General features: G+C 42.8%; 1 protein-coding gene across 1 annotated transcript in view; it reads left to right on the top strand.

Moving 5' to 3' along the window:
* The window catches only part of LOC126298344 (uncharacterized), a 30,486-nt gene extending 17,636 nt beyond the window's left edge, over positions 1 to 12,850 (top strand). The window contains exon 2 of the mRNA XM_049989639.1: positions 12,776 to 12,850. Coding sequence (XP_049845596.1) covers positions 12,776 to 12,850 — 75 coding nt within the window. The remainder of the gene's footprint in view (positions 1 to 12,775) is intronic.
* Positions 12,851 to 20,492: the final 7,642 nt, after the last annotated feature.

The following is a 20,492-nucleotide window of genomic DNA, read 5'->3' as shown; positions in this document are numbered from 1 at the left end:
TCTGCTCATTCCAGATATTATCTCCCTGAGAATTCCTCGCGATTATTATTGTAGTGATGATTATTTGGATTTCCATTTTGATAACTACTACCCTGTTTGCTCTGAGGTTTGAACTTCAAAGCCGTCTCTAATTGGATTCGCGTCTGTTTTCCCTCGCTCCAAAATTTATTCAGAAAAACACTTTTCGATCTCTTCATACGATTCGCACGAACTACATTTAACATTTGCTCAAGACTGTGGGTCTCCTTCCAAATGCCGTTTAAAGTATTTTATCTTCGCTTCGTCCGACATGCCGTGAACAAAAGCGTCCCTAAACGGAGCCAAGAAATTGACTGGGTGATATCTTCCGTCATCTGTGTAACATTTCACATATCCGGTATGTGCTCAAGGGATATTTATAAATGGCGTGGCCTGTTGAGAGGCTAACGAATTTAAACCAATTTTTATCTGTTGCATTTCTTTTTTAAATTCATTTTCACTAGTGATACTGCACTCTATTTTATCTTTAATTTTGTCCACTTCTTTCTCCCCCTCACTTACACGATTGGCAATGTCACTAATTGCTAAATGTATATCGCTTTTATGAGCATCTTGCGCTCTATACAGTCGCTTACCTTGCCCCCACGTTCCGTCCGTATCTTATCCATTTTTTCCCCAAGATCTTTTTTCACTGATTCGATTTTAGATTTTACTATTACATCTTCGTCTGTAATTTTCCCCATATCCATTTATCATCAATTGCTTTTTCAAGGTCACCCATAATTTTTTCAACTTCCTCTTTCATACCGGAACCTATTTCAGTTCACATTGCACCCATATCAGTCTGAATTGTCTCCGTAACTATTTGCAATGTGCCCATATCTGTTCGCAATGTACCCATATCTGTTCGAATCGTACTGATATTATTTGCCATAGTATTTTCATTATTTGCCAGTCCCTGGATGATTTGCATTAGCTGAGACATCACATTTCCCCCACAAACATTCCCCTTCACTGAATTCCTACTAGTTATACTTTCGCGCTCTGATTTCAGACTAACCGGCTCACTTCCGTTTTCAGAATTACACATACTAAGTGACTGTTTTATTTTCGCGAGATCTATAAGTGGAGCTTGAACTTCAGAGTTAAACACTGCCTCACTATCTGATCTGAGATGGTTCCCTGTGCCATGGTGGTAGTGGAAGTCGACACTGCAGACTGCCCTGGAGTACACTGAAGACTGCCCTGGAGTACTCTGAAGACTGCCCTGGAGTACACTGCAGACTGCCCTGGAGCACTCGCACTGCTGTTCATCTGCGTCCGCCACTGGACAAGTTGCCTGATGCAGTGATAGCTGGTGCCGGCTACCGTGTCTTCCAACCGTCTCCGATACTGTTGTCTGTTAAACGCGCTGACCGCTACCGTTACCTGCACTAAACCTACACTCCTGGAAATGGAAAAAAGAACACATTGACACCGGTGTGTCAGACCCACCATACTTGCTCCGGACACTGCGAGACGGCTGTACAAGCAATGATCACACGCACGGCACAGCGGACACACCAGGAACCGCGGTGTTGGCCGTCGAATGGCGCTAGCTGCGCAGCATTTGTGCACCGCCGCCGTCAGTGTCAGCCAGTTTGCCGTGGCATACGGAGCTCCATCGCAGTCTTTAACACTGGTAGCATGCCGCGACAGCGTGGACGTGAACCGTATGTGCAGTTGACGGACTTTGAGCGAGGGCGTATAGTGGGCATGCGGGAGGCCGGGTGGACGTACCGCCGAATTGCTCAACACGTGGGGCGTGAGGTCTCCACAGTACATCGATGTTGTCGCCAGTGGTCGGCGGAAGGTGCACGTGCCCGTCGACCTGGGACCGGACCGCAGCGACGCACGGATGCACGCCGAGACCGTAGGATCCTACACAGTGCCGTAGGGGACCGCACCGCCACTTCCCAGCAAATTAGGGACACTGTTGCTCCTGGGGTATCGGCGAGGACCATTCGCAACCGTCTCCATGAAGCTGGGCTACGGTCCCGCACACCGTTAGGCCGTCTTCCGCTCACGCCCCAACATCGTGCAGCCCGCCTCCAGTGGTGTCGCGACAGGCGTGAATGGAGGGACGAATGGAGACGTGTCGTCTTCAGCGATGAGAGTCGCTTCTACCTTGGTGCCAATGATGGTCGTATGCGTGTTTGGCGCCGTGCAGGTGAGCGCCACAATCAGGACTGCATACGACCGAGGCACACAGGGCCAACACCCGGCATCATGGTGTGGGGAGCGATCTCCTACACTGGCCATACACCTCTGGTGATCGTCGAGGGGACACTGAATAGTGCACGGTACATCCAAACCGTCATCGAACCCATCGTTCTACCATTCCTAGACCGGCAGGGGAACTTGCTGTTCCAACAGGACAATGCACGTCCGCATGTATCCCGTGGCACCCAACGTGCTCTAGAAGGTGTAAGTCAACTACCCTGGCCAGCAAGATCTCCGGATCTGTCCCCCATTGAGCATGTTTGGGACTGGATGAAGCGTCGTCTCACGCGGTCTGCACGTCCAGCACGAACGCTGGTCCAACTCAGGCGCTAGGTGGAAATGGCATGGCAAGCCGTTCCACAGGACTACATCCAGCATCTCTACGATCGTCTCCATGGGAGAATAGCAGCCTGCATTGCTGCGAAAGGTGGATATACACTGTACTAGTGCCGACATTGTGCATGCTCTGTTGCCTGTGCCTATGTGCCTGTGGTTCTGTCAGTGTGATCATGTGATGTATCTGACCCCAGGAATGTGTCAATAAAGTTTCCCCTTCCTGGGACAATGAATTCACGGTGTTCTTATTTCAATTTCCAGCAGTGTATTTAGAGTCTGAGACCCCACGCAAATTGCCTTTAATGTGATAGATTAGGACCTCTAGCGATAGCTTGTGTTAGTTGTGAACATTACTACGTAATTTCATTATTTCCCGAAACCTACTTGTGAGGTTCACTCTACGGAAATCCCTACTGGTTTTGCAAAGGTTTCCACACTTCGCATAGTACGCTGAATAACAGAGAGCAAAGAAATTGCCACTTTGTACGACACATATCCCGGACGAAAAATCTCCAATTGCGGGCTTTCAGATAAAAATGTGGCCCTCAACTACGTACCCTCTGCCTTTGAGTTGAAATATTAAAAGTTTTGTCTGGTTTCGCTGTCTATTATTTGAACACAGAACGAGAGGTCATGTCATGATCGCGTGGATAGATCTGACATAAAATCGAAAGAACTGCGAAAAATGCGAAGGATGGGGTATAAATTGACCAAATATACACGAAAATTCGGGGAAATTGGGGAAGTACTTGCGTATCTTCTGGTTCGTGCCGAACAATGTGTACATGGGAACAAGTATGTGACAAGAGAAATCCGAGAAAACGTCGACATTGAAACGAAGGGAAGCAGGTAGGCAGTCAATTCTTTTCCGTCGAGGCAGCATTATACTGTATGTCTACGGAGGTACCAGTGATACAGATGAGTTGACTACTGTATTTGATGCTTTTCAGGAGGACAGAGAACCATTCATCGCCTGCACGAGTGGCCAAGCGGTTCTAGGCGCTGCAGTCAGGAACCGCAGGTTCGAATCCTGCCTCGGGCATAGATGTGTGTGTTGTTCTTAGGTTAGTTAGGTTTAAGTAGTTGTAAGTTGTAGGGGACTGATGACCTCAGAAGTTAAGTCCCATAGTGCTCAGAGCCATTTGAACCATTTTTTTAACCATTCACCTCTAAACTTACTTGCGTCTGTGTTAAAGGATAACTGAGAGTGGACAGGGTGACCGATTGAGATGGAGCTGTAACGAGGTACGATTTAATGGTGGACTGATGCATTCTAGAGAAGGAGAAGCTGCTGCAGGTCAGTTTTCTAGTCTTATGTCCGTATGCATCAGTCGCGTGACAGAGCCTGCGTTCTACTAGTATAGAGCCACGTGTTCTGTATGTGGTTTAAAGCACTGTCTACTTGCGGTCGTTAACGGTAAACCTGTCGGTCATCAGAGGACTTCCATCTCATGTGTGTGATTAAACTTGACACGTTCTTCTAAACGAACTTTGATTTATGCGATGTACTCCATCCCCCCTGTCGCATCTTCGACGTAAAATCTAGACTTCACCGTCATGACTAAGTTAGCGATAGGTGCTTGTGAGGTGCTGTAATCCCCGTGTACATATTTGCCCGCCACATGTGCTGTTTACACAGTTAGTGACGGAATGACATGTAATTTTCACATGTCGGACGCTGCTGCTTGCGTTTATCTGTCCTTGTAGGAGGTATCTTCCGCTACTAACGATCATTTTATATAGTCCTGATGCATGCATTGTATAATTTCTGAACCGTGATCGGGTGTGAACGGTGGTCACTATATGTCTCTGGAAAGCTATATTGTGCTCTTATCACACAGAGGAAGTACTTTATGGGAGTAGTTTGTTTTCGTTTTACGGTGCGAAAACATAGTTTATCGTAGAGAAAGCGGGAAGAAGGATGTATGTCACGCGCTTGAAATATATTTCTCACGAATGATAGGTCGGAAACCTAACATTGTGGCTCGTTCTAAGTGCAGAACGTTGTAGCCTGAGGAGTGCGTGTGTTTATGTTCTCTCTTGCCAGCACCTTCCAGGTACCGATCCTAGACTCTAGAACAATACTTTAGAGTTGATAGCTTGGTTGATTTACGTAAAAATGCATTGAATTCCATCCATTTGGACCTCCATCACACATAACAATGAATGGTTTATTGTTCTTCTTAACTGCCTGCTATTACATCATGACACTTTGAAATCTGTTGCTGAACATCGACAAGGAGTGCTAAGCTTCTCGACATGGGCGCATCTCGAGTTGGGTGAGGACTCGGAAAGCTCGATTCATTCACGAAACGTGGAGTGTAGCGGTCTTCTTCTGGTCGGTTGCAGATTAATTCGCTAACGGTGCTGCAGGGTGGGTTGGTCAATGACAGTATGAGGAGGGTCTTTCACTCTCTAATTTTACCGTAAGACAGCGAGAATGCTCTGTGACTTCCATAGGCAGAGAGATTAATCGTAAATTAAACACTATGCTGGAGGTGATGGAAATATGTGGAGCGCTGGCTGCTACACTTTGATGATTTATGTGTTCGAGAATTAACACTGAATAGACATACTGCACAGTCATCTATCCATGTTCGCAATGATACTAGTAACATGGAGAAGTGTTGGTTCAGCTATGATACTGAAATTGGGGAAACATGCTGTCACATCATTGACCGGTGTTGAAGTTACTGTAAAATTGCTAAAATTGTTCGCGCTATCAACTGTGATGCTTATTATTAGAGTACACCGATGGTGTCTTTACCATCCCATCCGTGTACTGGTTACCACATAATTATTGACCGATATTGCTTGTTTGAGTTGAAGAAAGAGTTTTGGTGGATGGACAGCACCTTCTGGGGTGGCTAGCACAGAAACACTGATCGGGTACATAAGTGCAATATGAGGAATCAGTCGAAAGGGAGTGCAGAGCCTCGTCTATTCTGTCAGTGTGAGAGACGAGTCTAAATGTAGAGCTCGTGAATCACCTGCGGACTATAGTTTGGAAACCTACGCCAATGCCGTAAAACTCTTCCGGTTTCCTTTCGTTGTTACTGTCTTTTGTTTAATATCAGCCGATGCATGGCGTGTTATGCTATCTTCCATAAGAACATGATTTACACAGTGCAAGGTGTAGTTTCCTGCGATATGCCGTGGATCAGAACGTCTTCATGTCGGTTTAGAACCTGGCACAGGCCTCGGAGTTGTGGCAGAAAAACGAAGTGTTTGGAATTGTACATAAGCGTGTTGGAAAACAGTGTTTCAAACAACTAAACAGGAAAAGAGGGAGCGTCTAATGCGATTTAGTATAGTCTGTGGGATACGATCATTCGCCTAGAGTATAGGTGATGAAATTCTGAAGTGGCCTCTGCAGCACCTGTGTATTTAATATCATCGCGTCACACAGGTGGCAGTAGCAGCAGCAATTTGAGGTGTAAATTCGGTGAGGGACTGGGTATACCATTATGAATGCATGGAGGACTGCACACTGTGCTGTTCTGGGGAGTATTGCAAAATCTCTTTCACCGTGCTGGACCGCACCACAGCTATGCGTCATTGTGCCTAGGTGCCTTCTATGTTAGTGGGCTTTTATAGTCCGTAATTTTTCTCTGTTGGGAGGTGGAGAATGACGACGATAGTATGTCGGGCTGATTGATTTGAATGGATGTGGATCTGCTTCGGACTGTAGTATCTGTATCTACATCTACATCTACATCCGTACTCCGCAAGCCACCTGACGGTGTGTGGCGGAGGGTACCCTGAGTACCTCTATCGGTTCTCCCTTCTATTCCAGTCTCGTATTGTACGTGGAAAGAAGGATTGTCGGTATGCTTCTGTGTGGGCTCTAATCTCTCTGATTTTATCCTCATGGTCTCTTCGCGAGATATACGTAGGAGGGAGCAATATACTGCTTGACTCTTCGGTGAAGGTATGTTCTCGAAACTTCAACAAAAGCCCGTACCGAGCTACTGAGCGTCTCTCCTGCAGAGTCTTCCACTGGAGTTTATCTATCATCTCCGTAACGCTTTCGCAATTAGTAAATGATCCTGTAACGAAGCGCGCTGCTCTCCGTTGGATCTTCTCTATCTCTTCTATCAACCCTACCTGGTGCGGATCCCACACTGCTGAGCAGTATTCAAGCATTGGGCGAACAAGCGTACTGTAACCTACTTCCTTTGTTGTCGGATTGCATTTCCTTAGGATTCTTCCAATGAATCTCAGTCTGGCATCTGCTTTACCGACGATCAACTTTATATGATCATTCCATTTTAAATCACTCCTAATGCGTACTCCCAAATAATTTATGGAATTGACTGCTTCCAGTTGCTGACCTGCTATTTTGTAGCTAAATGATAAGGGACCTATCTTTCTATGTATTCGCATCACATTACACTTCGCTACATTGAGATTCAATTGCCATTCCGTGCACCATGCGTCAATTCGCTGCAGATCCTCCTGCATTTCAGTACAATTTTCCATTGTTGCAACCTCTCGATACACCACAGCATCATCTGCAAAAAGCCTCAGTGAACTTCCGATGTCATCCACCAGGTCATTTATGTATATTGTGAATAGCAACGGTCCTATGACACTCCCCTGCGGCACACCTGAAATCACTCTTACTTCGGAAGACTTCTCTCCATTGAGAATGACGTGCTGCGTTCTGTTATCTAGGAACTCCTCAATCCAATCACACAATTGATCTGATAGTCCGTATGCTCTTACTTTGTTCATTAAACGACTATGGGGAACTGTGTCAAACGCCTTGCGGAAGTCAAGAAACACGGCATCTACCTGTGAACCCGTGTCTAAGGCCCTCTGAGTCTCGTGGACGAATAGCGCGAGCTGGGTTGCACACGATCGTCTTTTTCGAAACCCATGCTGATTCCTACAGAGTAGATTTCTAGTCTCCAGAAAAGACATTATACTCGAACATAATACGTGTTCCAAAATTCTACAACTGATCGACGTTAGAGATATAGGTCTATAGTTCTGCACATCTGTTCGACGTCCCTTCTTGAGAACGGGGATGACCTGTGCCCTTTTCCAATCCTTTGGAACGCTTCGCTCTTCTAGAGACCTACGGTACACCGCTGCAAGAAGGGGGGCAAGTTCCTTCGCGTACTCTGTGTAAAATCGAACTGGTATCCCATCAGGACCAGCGGCCTTTCCTCTTTTGAGCGATTTTAATTGTTTCTCTATCCCTCTGTCGTCTACTTCGATATCTACCATTTTGTCAACTGTGTGACAATCTAGAGAAGGAAGCACAGTGCAGTCTTCCTCTGTGAAACAGCTTTGGAAGAAGACATTTAGTAATTCGGCCTTTAGTCTGTCATCCTCTGTTTCAGTACCATTTTGGTCACAGAGTGTCTGGACATTTTGTTTTGATCCACCTACCGCTTTGACATAGGACCAAAATTTCTTAGGATTTTCTGCCAAGTCAGTACATAGAACGTTACTTTCGAATTCATTGAAAGCCTCTCGCATAGCCCTCCTCACACTACATTTCGCTTCGCGTAATTTTTGTTTGTCTGCAAGGCTTTGGCTATGTTTATGTCTGCTGTGAAGTTCCCTTTGCTTCCGCAGCAGTTTTCTAACTCGGTTGTTGTACCACGGTGGCTCTTTTCCATCTCTTACGATCTTGCTTGGCACATACTCATCTAACGCATATTGTACAATGGTTTTGAACTTTGTCCACTGATCCTCAACACTATCTGCACTTGAGCCAAAACTTTTGTGTTGAGCCGTCAGGTACTCTGTAATCTGCTTTTTGTCACTTTTGCTAAACAGAAAAATCTTCCTACCTTTTTTAATATTTCTATTTACGGCTGAAATCATCGACGCAGTAACCGCTTTATGATCGCTGATTCCCTGTTCTGCATTAACTGATTCAAATAGTTCGGGTCTGTTTGTCACCAGAAGGTCTAATATATTATCGCCACGAGTCGGTTTTCTGTTTAACTGCTCAAGGTAGTTTTCAGATAAAGCACTTAAAAATATTTCACTGGATTCTTTGTCCCTGCCACCCGTTATGAACGTTTGAGTCTCCCAGTCTATATCCGGCAAATTAAAATCTCCACCCAGAACTATAACATGGTGGGGAAATCTACTCGAAATATTTTCCAAATTATTCTTCAGGTGCTGAGCCACAACAGCTGCTGAGCCCGGGGGCCTATAGAGATATCCAATTACCATGTCTGAGCCTGCTTTAACCGTGACCTTCACCCAAATCATTTCACAATTCGAGTCTCCGTCAATTTCCTTCGATACTATTGCACTTCTTATCGCTATAAACACGCCTCCCCCTTCACTGTCCAGCCTATCTCTGCGGTATACATTCCAATCAGAGTTTAGGATTTCATTACTGTTTACGTCTGGTTTCAGCCAGCTTTCTGTTCCTAGTACTATATGGGCGTTGTGACCGTTTATTAATGAGAGCAGTTCTGGGACCTTTCTATAGACGCTTCTGCAGTTTACTGTTAGCACATTAATATTGTTATTCCTTGTTGCATTTTGCCTACTCCTGCCTTGCCGCGTCTCAGGAGGCGTCTTGTCGGGCCTAGGGAGGGAATTCTCTAACCTAAAAAAACCCCATGTGCACTCCATGTGCTTGGATATGTACCACATTTCCGCCGAATGGTCTAAACACTGTCCTGTTGCACTAACTCAGGTCTTTCTGTTTCTACATGGGTTGCAGAAGGTGGTGGATATGTGTTTCTGCAACTTCTGCTCAGCTCTGACTTAAATTGGACCGATCACATGCACAAAGCTGTAGAAATGAGATCAGTTGCAAGATGCGTAGGGACTGACTAAAACCAGATTGTAATTTTACTGTAGCGTTCAGGTTTGAGGAAGGTGACTTGTTGCGATATATGAGAGTGACAGAAATACGATTGAGTAGTGGTTGTAATCAAAGACCAGATTCCAAATGATGGACATCATTTCTAGCGGATAGCGTAACACTAGAGATCTGAGAAGCCGGTGTACATTTTCTTACGACATCAATCAGCACATCATCTATTACTACTTTTTGTGTTCGTTCTCAATCAGTCGTCGCCTATAGCTCGGTGGAAATATCGCTGAACCTCTGATGTGATATCGAGACAAAATGTGCTACAAATACTACAGAAATGTCTAGCTGGGGCGGTATGAGGGATTCGCAAATACCGCTTACATACCACGTTCCTTAGCCGAATCACTTTCAAAATGTGATAATTTTATCATGAGGTTGCATCGTGGGCTCCGCGCTGGCCTGATAACACACATTCCTACGATCACCGTCATGGTATTTGTACAGAAAAAACCACCTCATTCAGAGGTAATGTCATACCTCGATTTGTAAAGTGGGTATAGCTTTTAACATAGATACTTGCGAGAAGCTGTAGGATCAGGACCGCTTTTGGCGGTAACATGCAGTAGTTGTTGCGATCTGGGTTTTTTAACACCTGGCTGATTACATGTCGCTTTCTAAGACACAGTGATAGCACTCGCAAGGAAAACCTAAGAGACATGCCCACCCATGGTTGATTTTCGGTCAGTATTATTTTGCATCGTGTGGAATCAGTTATTGGCCAAGTATTATATTTAGTACTAGTGGGGGGTGCGCGAATTGTTCGCAGTTGAGCATCAGGCTTATAATGTACGTCTTTGTGTTCTGATATGTGTAAAGGAGATGACTATATCTAGTCGTAAGGAAGGTACAGATATTTCCATTTCCAGAGCCACAGCCACAGTAGGATGCATTTCCGATACTTTGCTCATTGTCAAATGCCATTCAATTGAGACTGCGAGTGTAACATTTAATTGTAAGTATAATGATAAAACATATATGTGACTGGTTTTCTAGAATGATTCCGTGTATGCATGGGCCTGTGGCGGGAATAATTCACGTTTCCCATTAACGGCAGCAGCCGTCTGAATGCAGAGGCCTGTTGGAGTGTAGGAAAGTATCGTCTAGACAACCGAATAGCGAACTAATACTTATTATGTGGTGGGTGGCTTACGTGATGAAGTGGAAATTTGAGAAGAGTATGTATGGAGGTGCGTCTTTGCTGGACCGTTATACCCTACCATGTAAATAGTTTGGTTGAGTGCTTCTGCACATTTCGCCCCTTTATTTAGTTGAGAGAAGATCGATTGTGGGGTGTGCATCTAGCATGTGGAAGACCCATTTGCCTGTTCTCTAGACACGGTAAAGACCTTTGTTGGCGCCCGCATCTCGTGGTCATGCGGTAGCGTTCTCGCTTCCCACTCCCAGGTTCCCGGGTTCGATTCCAGGCGGGGTCAGGGATTTTCTCTGCCTCGTGATGGCTGGGTGTTGTGTGATGTCCTTAGGTTAGTTAGGTTTAAGTAGTTCTAAGTTCTAGGGGACTGATGACCATCGATGTTAAGTTCCATAGTACTCAGAGCCATTTGAACCTTATCGGTATTCGAGAGTGGAAATAACAGTTTCCTCTATTTGTTTCTAGTTACTCAGTGGTTTACAGCAAGCTGCACCACGCTAAAGTTTTGGGTTTGTAGAGAAATAATTTCCAGTCTATATCTTCAGAATTATGTTGCGCTAGCGATCGGTAGGATGCTGCCTAGTGCTTGAAATCGAGAAGTACCGCGAAAATGGTATAATAATATGGTGAACCATGTGAAAATACGTGTGTTCCTGTAGTCCCTGAGTCTGGAGATGTACGTAGAAAAGTGAGCAAGCAAGGAAGCAGGTTCGGAGCAGGAACAGTAACGCGTTTGTGCGAGGGGAAACGATCCGAAATTTGTAGAACAATTCTGAGAGAGACATCGGTCTGGTGATGGTGCTCTGATGTAAAAGGGATGATTTTGTATGGCGGAGGATATCAATTGTATGTTTATTACATCGACACGGTACACGGTGATATATTGCTGGGTTGGATATCGGTTTCACGCTCCAATATTCAAGCTCCTGTCCTCGGTGGGAAAGCACTGTAATTGAGTAACAGTCTTTCCGTATTTGACGATATGTATCTTACTTTTCAAGGTTTAGTTGTTGGTGCAATGTGATGATCAGTGTAAAATAGTTTATTCCCGCTGAATGTCACATCTCTAGAAAGAAAGAAAAGACTGACAGTGCTTCCCTGTGACTGAGGAGCATCGTAACATACAGCCAGTGTGAGTGTAGGTATACGATAATTTTTTCATGTGCTGTACAGATATAAAGGATAACTGCATTGTTTGTGTAAAATGTGTATATATTGTTACTGTGGCTTATGTTGTGTAAAATTTGTTATATTGCATTGTAAAATTATTATGCTTTATGTTGTGGCATGACTAGACAGGATGACTGTGTGTCCTATCGTGAGGGACGTATAGATTCAGCTCATCGATAACCACGTGGATATTACAGAGATTTTTTACGTAGGAAATTATGTGTGCTATAGATACTGAGATTCATTCCAGAAGCACAACCATCAAGAGCAGAAATCACGTGTACATCGACCGGTGTCAGACTGTTGTGGCAATAATAATAATATTTAATTGTAGTTAGACTGGTAAGTGTGTTCCTGGCTTCTAATATTCATGTGAGTCTCGTATGTTTTTGATGATCTGTAGACAACTATGCGGGTTTAACTGTGAGTGCAATTTAGCGATGTATGCAAAATAATTTTACCCCTGAAAGTCCCAGAAAGAAAAGGTGGATGGTGCTTCGATACCGGCAACATCTGTAATTCGGTGGGTAAATTGGATAAGAGCCAATCGTTATGCTCGATTCATTCACATCCTATGTGCTGTTCTGTACGAACCGCTACAGAGCGGACGGAACGTTTGTGTCTGTTGAAAGCAGGAAGGGTAACACATGATGGAGCGGGTACCACGTTAGGTCCACGAGGAAGACTGCATTCTACGTTATTCTGCGTTATTTTCGTAAACAGGTTCTGTTAGGGCTAGAATTTTCGTGCATACAAGCTGAGACATAAAGACAGTGAGCGTTAACTATTTCAGGGACACTATACAATTTCCGCGAGGTCGACTCGGTTCTTATTTTTTACGTAGTTATGTATTGTGAGTATAAGATAGAGAATGTTGTTAGATGCGTCTGCCAAGGTTTGTAGCTACTCTGTCATCAAAGGTAAAGACACGTGCTGCTCGTAGATGCCTCGCATATGTGGGTTGGGTTAGTGGATGTACCCAATTGACCTATTTTTTAAGCCAAAATTCAAACTTCCCACAGAGGGGTGTGGCACTTGCATCATCAACTGACGTCACAGCCACCATATTGGATGATGTCATGCGCTGTGCACGTTAGTACACGTTTGTGCACATTAATACACGTTAGTACACGTTAGTGCACGTTGCTACATGTTAGTCTGCCAACATGTGTTGGTAAGGGGACGTGGTGAACGGTTGAGGATCGTGTTGGAGACTTTAACTATTTCCTTTCAAGTCCAGGTGGGCGTGACACTCACGAATATTCATTCCAAGTCCATTGTAGCGCTTTCTGGCGGTGTCAATATGTACTAGGTCTCATGGTAAACGCAATGTTTGCCACTGGGTAACGGTACTTGTGTAATTACCTGTCGTCATAGCCACCATCTTGGACGACAGGGCCCTCTGGTGGTGGCAATGTGTACTAAGTCAGTTTGAGTCCGGACCTCATGGTGAACACACTGTTTCCCACCACTGTGGCTTACGTCCAAGATGCGAGCGCACTCTGTTGGTGGTACTGTGTACTAAGTCAGTTGGAGTCCAGACTTCATGGTGAACATACTGGATGGCTGTACTGCATGAAATTGTTCAAATAAAGACTTATGTCCAAGTCCTTTTCCCACGAATCATTAGGAGGAGGTGGCGGTCGGGTGACTGAGGATAGTCCAAATATCCTTCCCTTTGCGTAATTTTCTTAGCTTAGTAGAGAAACCCCAAGTAACTTATCTTCCCACCAAAATTCAAACTTGGAGCCGGTTCATAGGAAAAGTGGCAGTTGGGTGACTTAGGTTAGTGTGGATAACCCAAGTGACCTATCTTCCCGCGATTTTCTTAGGTTAGTATAGATAACTGTGGTATGATGAATTATCCTGTCAGAATTTGAACTTCCCGCCATTTTTCTGGGGAGCTGCTATCTTGGATAATGGTACTTGGGTTATTAGCTGACGTAGTGGCCGCCATCTTGGTTGACGTCATTTCCGCCATCTTGGATACATCTGGCAACAATGCAGAGTGTACGAGAACTCTCTTTGCCCCCAAACTCACGTTCCTTAGCCAAATCACTTTCTAAATACGATGAGAAGGCTGATTTTATTCCTGGCTTATACAGCTGGCGACGACCACCTGCACTTTTTTGTCTGTTAATATACACCCCAACAATCACTGTCCTTATTCAATGTCACGGTATATGTGTGGAAGACCACTTCAATTGGAAGCAATACCGTACCCCGATCTATAAGGTATGTATAGTTTTTAACGAGGGTATCGTTAGTGATACCTGTGTGAGCCTGTAGAATTACGTCTCTCTTCATAAGAGATAATGGTACCGCTCACAAGGAAACAGATGAGACTTGCCTATCTACTGCGGATTTTCGTTCAGTATTGTTTGGAACCACCAGCATTCAGTTACTGGCGAAGTATTATACTTAGTAGGGGATGTGTGATAGAATCACTTTGAATAGCAAGCTTATAAAGTATGTGTTGGGGTGTAAAGTTACTGTGGTTGGTGTTCCGAGATGTGTAAAGAAAAGGGTTTTGTCCGGTCATAAGTGAGGTACGGATCTGAAGTGGAAAATTGCCATTTCAGCGTATCGGTAGCTGCAGGGGGCGAAAGATTTTACGTGGAAAATTATGTCTGGTCATAAGAGGGCCGCAGATATTGATATTTCCAGAGCCACAGTCGTCAGGAGGAGGTATTTCTGAACCTTCACTTATTGTCAAATGTCGCCATATTGGCGCTACGATCGTAAGATTTAACTGTAGTTACAATGGCTGGTTTCCTTACACAATTCTGCCTTGCGTGCCGGTGTGTGGATTAGAAAGTCAGTGGCTGGAACGAATTGACGTTTCTGGGTTAAGGTATGAGCCGCCGCTGACCCGCCTGAGCTGGCCTGGCAAAAACGTGCAGGTGACGTAAACCATGCCGTCCACTAGGTTGGTGAATAGCGAGCTGACACTCAGCCTGCGAGTTGTGGGCATTCTGAGAAGATTCAGTACGGGAGAGTGTTTACACTGGGCGGTTATTCCCTCCCACATAAACTGTCCGGTCCACAACTTGTACTGCTATTCTACATGTTTCCCGCTGTGGGCCGGCCGGTGGAATAATACAATACATGTTTTGTATTTATGCTGTTGTTTGCCGTTCTCAACACTGGCTCTCTAACTACAATATTGGCAACCAGAAAGTGATTAGCAAAACGTGAAGCCTGTAATTAGAATTCCTAGAGCCCACTTCATCTGAGAAATACGTTTATATCTACAGCTTATAGCTCTGAGGAATTAGGTGATTGTCGGGGATTCATAATCAAAAACCATTCTCTCTAAAATGTTCACTATATTCTGAAAGTCACAGACCAAAAAGAATCCACACAATCCAACTACCAGAGCAGTTCAGAGTCTAATGCGCTGATGCAAATATAACTGTTGAAATTGAAAGTTTAAGTGAATGCTCGCCATAATTTGATGATAATGTTCATCAAACGCCACGCTAATAATGGTAGAATGTCTGTCCTGCGGCGGCAAGTGATAATACGATATACGCAAACTAAAGATAAATCATTAACGTCATCCCAAAATTAACACTTCACTCGAAAACGATTTCATGGTTACGTGTATCCGGAGTAACTTATTACTGGGGCCTTTCTTTTCTCGCGCAGCGTTCTTACATATAAAGCCGCGGTGCGGACAGCTAAGGGAACGCTTGATCAAATATGCTCTCCCGACTAGCCGCTGGGCTAGTAATGCACCACTTTAAGTTACCGAATAAATCATTGCTTTCTTTGCTGATGGCCGATGAAGCTTTCAATTTAATTGTGCAATCGGCACACAAGTAAGTAATCATAATAAAAGTCTGACGTGGCTAAGTCAAATATTTTGGGCGAGAGAATTAATTTAATTACACAGTTATAATTCAGTAGACGAGCTCTGAACTTGCTCTTTGGAGATACGCTATAGCTATAGTTTTACAGTTTTTCTGTTGAAACTTCTCACATTTTTATGATTATAGCGTATCTCTCTTCTGCTTAAATTTAAACATCCTGGCTTTCTTTATTCGCATACTTAATCTATCTTGCTTCCAGAATTTCTAAGACAAAAACCAGAAAATCATGAATTTCAACTAAAATTTTAATTTGTGAGTTCCAGAACACTGTTTCTACTAAATTATTGTGCAAAAGGAATCTAAATGTAAACGTTTAAGTTTCTAGTTCTTTTCTGTTGCACCAATGATTTTTACAGAAAAACATCCAAATTTCGAAAATGGCTAAAGTTATTGAACTGATATTCAACACATATTGATTTAGTATTGCTCCTGACATGCTAGAAACGTTTCAGGTTATTTACTTGATTTTTAAAGTATTGCGCAACATTTATGACGTCAGAGCTAGTTACAGCGGACTGGCTGGCACACAATGGAAAGACTGATGTGACTTTTATAAGGCGTGAATAGGCTGCTTCCCTACATCACCCTCTACTTAATTTTTTTGATTGTAAATAAAAAAAATTAATTACAAAAAGGGAAGCAAGAGTACAGCTTAACTCCCTATGAAAATTAAAAATTGAAATGTAAACATATAGAAATACTAAAAGAAAACTTATTACCTACTTCAATTATTTAAATTGCTGGTATGTTTACTGCCACTTAAGCAACATTATCACTCAAAATTTAAGCAAAATCAATGAAACACTTTGGCATACATATTGCCTTAGACAGACAAACACATAAAAATATGTAAAACTATGAAAATCTTAAATCCATTAAATCGTCTGTAAATATTTTGCATACACAAATTCAAAGAAAATAACACAGTTATTCATGATACATAAACAGATAATTATATCTTAGGAGTCTTTTCTAAACCTGAAAGAAAATTTCACATATCCCGACAATTTCATTTTTACACATGTGGTTGCAGCCGCTTTGGCTGGCGTTCTAAATTTCCATTTACAAGGGTACAGGAGGGGAAGTTGCTATGGTATGCATCCTTCACGTTCACTATAAATTACATGGGGAAAGGGGAGGGGTCACTGTGAGTTGTGTCCAAGTCACTCCACAGCTACCAGGCTGCCATTATCTGGTTTGTCCTGTAGAACAAACAAAAAGAGTGTCTTAGACTCTGTTCACTTAATATCTAAGGGTAGGTCACAATGAAATGGGGATATATATATATATATATATATATATATATATATATTATCTTTCAATATGTTACTGGAACAAAGTTAACAGAACTTTTTCAATTTTACTCTCGCGGTTACTTAACTGTCATAAAATCGGAAAACAAATGGCTCAAAACGCCGTTAGTCACGTACTAGAGAAAATTTATGCTCAAGGCATACAATCATGAATCCTACTTAATCTCAATTTATTATTTCTGGGGCAGAACACTGAACCAATGCTCGGTACATTATTGATACATTTGTATTTTATTTACTTAGCTGACTCATCTTCGATTACCTTATTCTTAGAGATAGTATGAGTATATTTGATTAGTAGTGGTCTTGTCAGCTTCTTTGTACATGTGAGTAACTTGTGGTAATAGTACAGTTCTGAGTGTTCAAAACACACTACGTTTAGTTGACTACTAAATCCACTTATTGGTCTTCTGCTGATGTGTCAGTTCCACATCTGCAATTATGTACTTACTTAGTTTGCTATTGTATGAGCTTAAGTAATACTCACTCCATTAAAATTTAAAGCATCGGATGGCACATTTATTTCATATCTATAGTGCATTGCAGCTGATCAGTTTGCTCACGTGGCAATCCATTTTCACTAGATCGGACACTGAAACCACAGGTAGTCTCTCTCGACCTACCACTAAAATGCATTAAGTAATTATGGACGAGCGTAATGCTAAATTCCTTAAACCTATAGGACACCTATGAGTACCTATGGTCGCATTCACGCCTCCAACTCATAATCTCAATACATGTAGGTGTGTCACCCCACTCCCAACAACAAAATAATGGCCAGCTCCAACCTTATAAATACTTCAGGGACGTGTCCTTCATGTCTCAACCACAAACACTACTCAATTCTATTACACTGCCATTCCTTGCTACACAAGGTGAGTTCATTTTTACAACTTATCTGTCTATTTTTCATAACACTAAGCACTCTCTCTTACTATTTATTACGTAGCTCTAATGCATACACTAGGTCTCATCACCACTTCAGATCCTGCTTATAAACGAACTTGTATATCTTTTTTAAATATTATTGTGGGACCATTTCCAATAAAACGACAACTTTGTACTTATAATATTACCAGGGTTCTATACATACTTGTTACTTAAATACCTTTGTATCTTAATTACATCATACTTCTCTGTTGTTTATGTCACTGTTAGGTTTGTCACATTAGGTATTTTTTTCACTAATCGGTGGATAGAATGGTTACAGAACTCATGGCTTGATAGCCATGACGGGAAATTTTTGTATTGCAAAGAAGGAGTCGAAACTATGGTGGATAGGAAAGATGAAGAATGAGTGAGACCTGAAAAGGAAAGAAGATCTCACACAACTGGGACTGCACAGCTGCCACACTGTGTAGAGGTTACAGAACAACCTCCTCCCTACAGAATTCATTCACTACCTATGAACTTCTTTAGGTCGATCACGTTCCTGAGACCGAATAGCTTTTTACTCTTATGGTACTCTAGCCTATATGCATTGGCATGTGGTTTTCCTATGATGCTGAAAGGTCCTTGGTATACGAACATGAATTTCTTTGTTTCTGCATTTATTTTCTTTGTTTTTTCCTTGGTTTTGTCAAGGACTAAGTGACCTATTTCAAAACTGGTGGGTACAGCTTTTGCGTCATGATGCTTCTTTCTTTCTAATGTTCCTTTCCTTATATTTTCCCTAGCCCTTAACTTCTTTTCGTCTGTGGATATTTGCGTTAGAATAGGGAATTCTACCATATCTGCAATCACGTTGTGTGGTTCTTGGCCAAACATCAATTCGCAAGGCGCAAAACCAGTTGCATCATGCCTTAAGTTGTTAATTACATTCTCAAAATACTTGATGTGCTCTGCCCAACTTGAGTGTTTCCGAGCACAATAAGTCCTGCAAAGCCTATTCAATTCTCTCATAATACGTTCACTCACATTTCCTTGGGGGAAATACGCAGATATTTTCAGATGTTTCAGTCCGGCCTTATCCAGACATTCTTTAAATCTATCAGAAGTAAATTGAGGCCCATTGTCTGACAGCAAATTCTTCGGAACGCCAACGTTCACGAAGAAATCTTTTTCCAACTTTTCTACCAACGTTTTTTGTATTTGCTCTTTTAATTGGGTATAGCTTAACATATTTACTAAATCCATCCACAACAACAAAAACATGGGTGCACCCACCTCTCGAAGCAGGAAGAGGGCCAAACAAATCATAAGCCAGTAATCCTAGGATTTCAGTGGGCTCTACTGAATGCATATCCCCTTTGTGTTCTGGTGTTAGCAGCACGGACTTTCTGGCACACTACACAAGATGCTAGACACTTGGCAACACGGCGGTACATGTTGTCAAACACAACCTCCTCTTTTAATTTGGCAATGCACTTCTTTGCACCGTAGTTCCCATACCTCAGGTGTACATAGTCGATTATTAAGTCTACATGTTGTGAGGGAAAGCACAGCCTCCACTCTGAAACTCCTACATTAATCCTTCTAAACAGAATACCTTTATGCACACAATAGTATTGCGAAACCTTGTGATAGTTCGCATTTCCTAAAGAGCTCTTCACTAATTTCAGCTGGTCATCTGCATTCTGCTCACGTCTCAAGTTCTTAATCACCCTCTTTAATGCACTTTCTTCCTTTACTTCGTGCAACGCAAACATTCGTACTTCACTTAGGTCAGTTGCTACAATTCCCGCGTCATTACCTAGCTCCGCACTTCTAGATAACCCATCAGCTACCAGATTGTCTTTCCCTTGAATATATCTAACTTCAAGGTCAAACCGCTGGACATACAATGACCATCTTACCAAACGAGCATTCCTCAACTTACAGGTCTTTAAAAAGGTCAACGCCTTATGGTCACTGTAAATACTTATCTTGTGGCCTAATAGATACTGCTCAAATTTTTGAACCCCAAATACAATTGCCAATGCTTCCAGTTCTGAGATGCCATAATTTGTCTCTGCTGCCTGTAAAGATCGACTTGCGAAAGCTATAGTCTAGTGCACTTCTTGTTCGTTCTCTATTTCTACTTGGAATATCTCCACAGATATACCATAGCCACTAGCATCAACAGACATACAGAATAGTTTTTAAAAACCAGGATGATGTAAAATAGGACTATTAATTAAAGATTGTTTAAGCATCTCGAACGCCTGTTGGCATTCTGCTGTCCAAACCCAAGGGGTATTCTTTTTTAGCAGGAGGTGAAGACAGGGCGTATTGAAAGCCTGATCACTAACAAAACGCCTATAGAAGACGAAAAGACCGAACATGGATCTCAACTGCTTCTTGCTTCTGGGAGCTTCAAATTTTTCAATGACTGCTAGCTTGCCTGGGTCAGGCAGAATACCTTTTCCACTTAATATATATCCCAAGAGACCTATTTCCTCTTTAACACACTCTGTCTTTTCAATCTTTAGTTTCATGCCACCTCTCTCAATAGCCTCTAACACTTCCTCTAATAAAACTATGTGTTCTTCCCAGGTAGGAGTTGCTATTAACAGATCATCTACGTAGACTGTTATTTTATTACTTAAGGCTGGTCCTACAAGATGGCACAT

This window comes from Schistocerca gregaria, chromosome X, assembly GCF_023897955.1.
Source record: "Schistocerca gregaria isolate iqSchGreg1 chromosome X, iqSchGreg1.2, whole genome shotgun sequence".
Taxonomy (NCBI): domain Eukaryota; kingdom Metazoa; phylum Arthropoda; class Insecta; order Orthoptera; family Acrididae; genus Schistocerca; species Schistocerca gregaria.
Note: the sequence above shows the minus strand (reverse complement) of the source record. Positions and strands in the feature narration are given on the sequence as shown.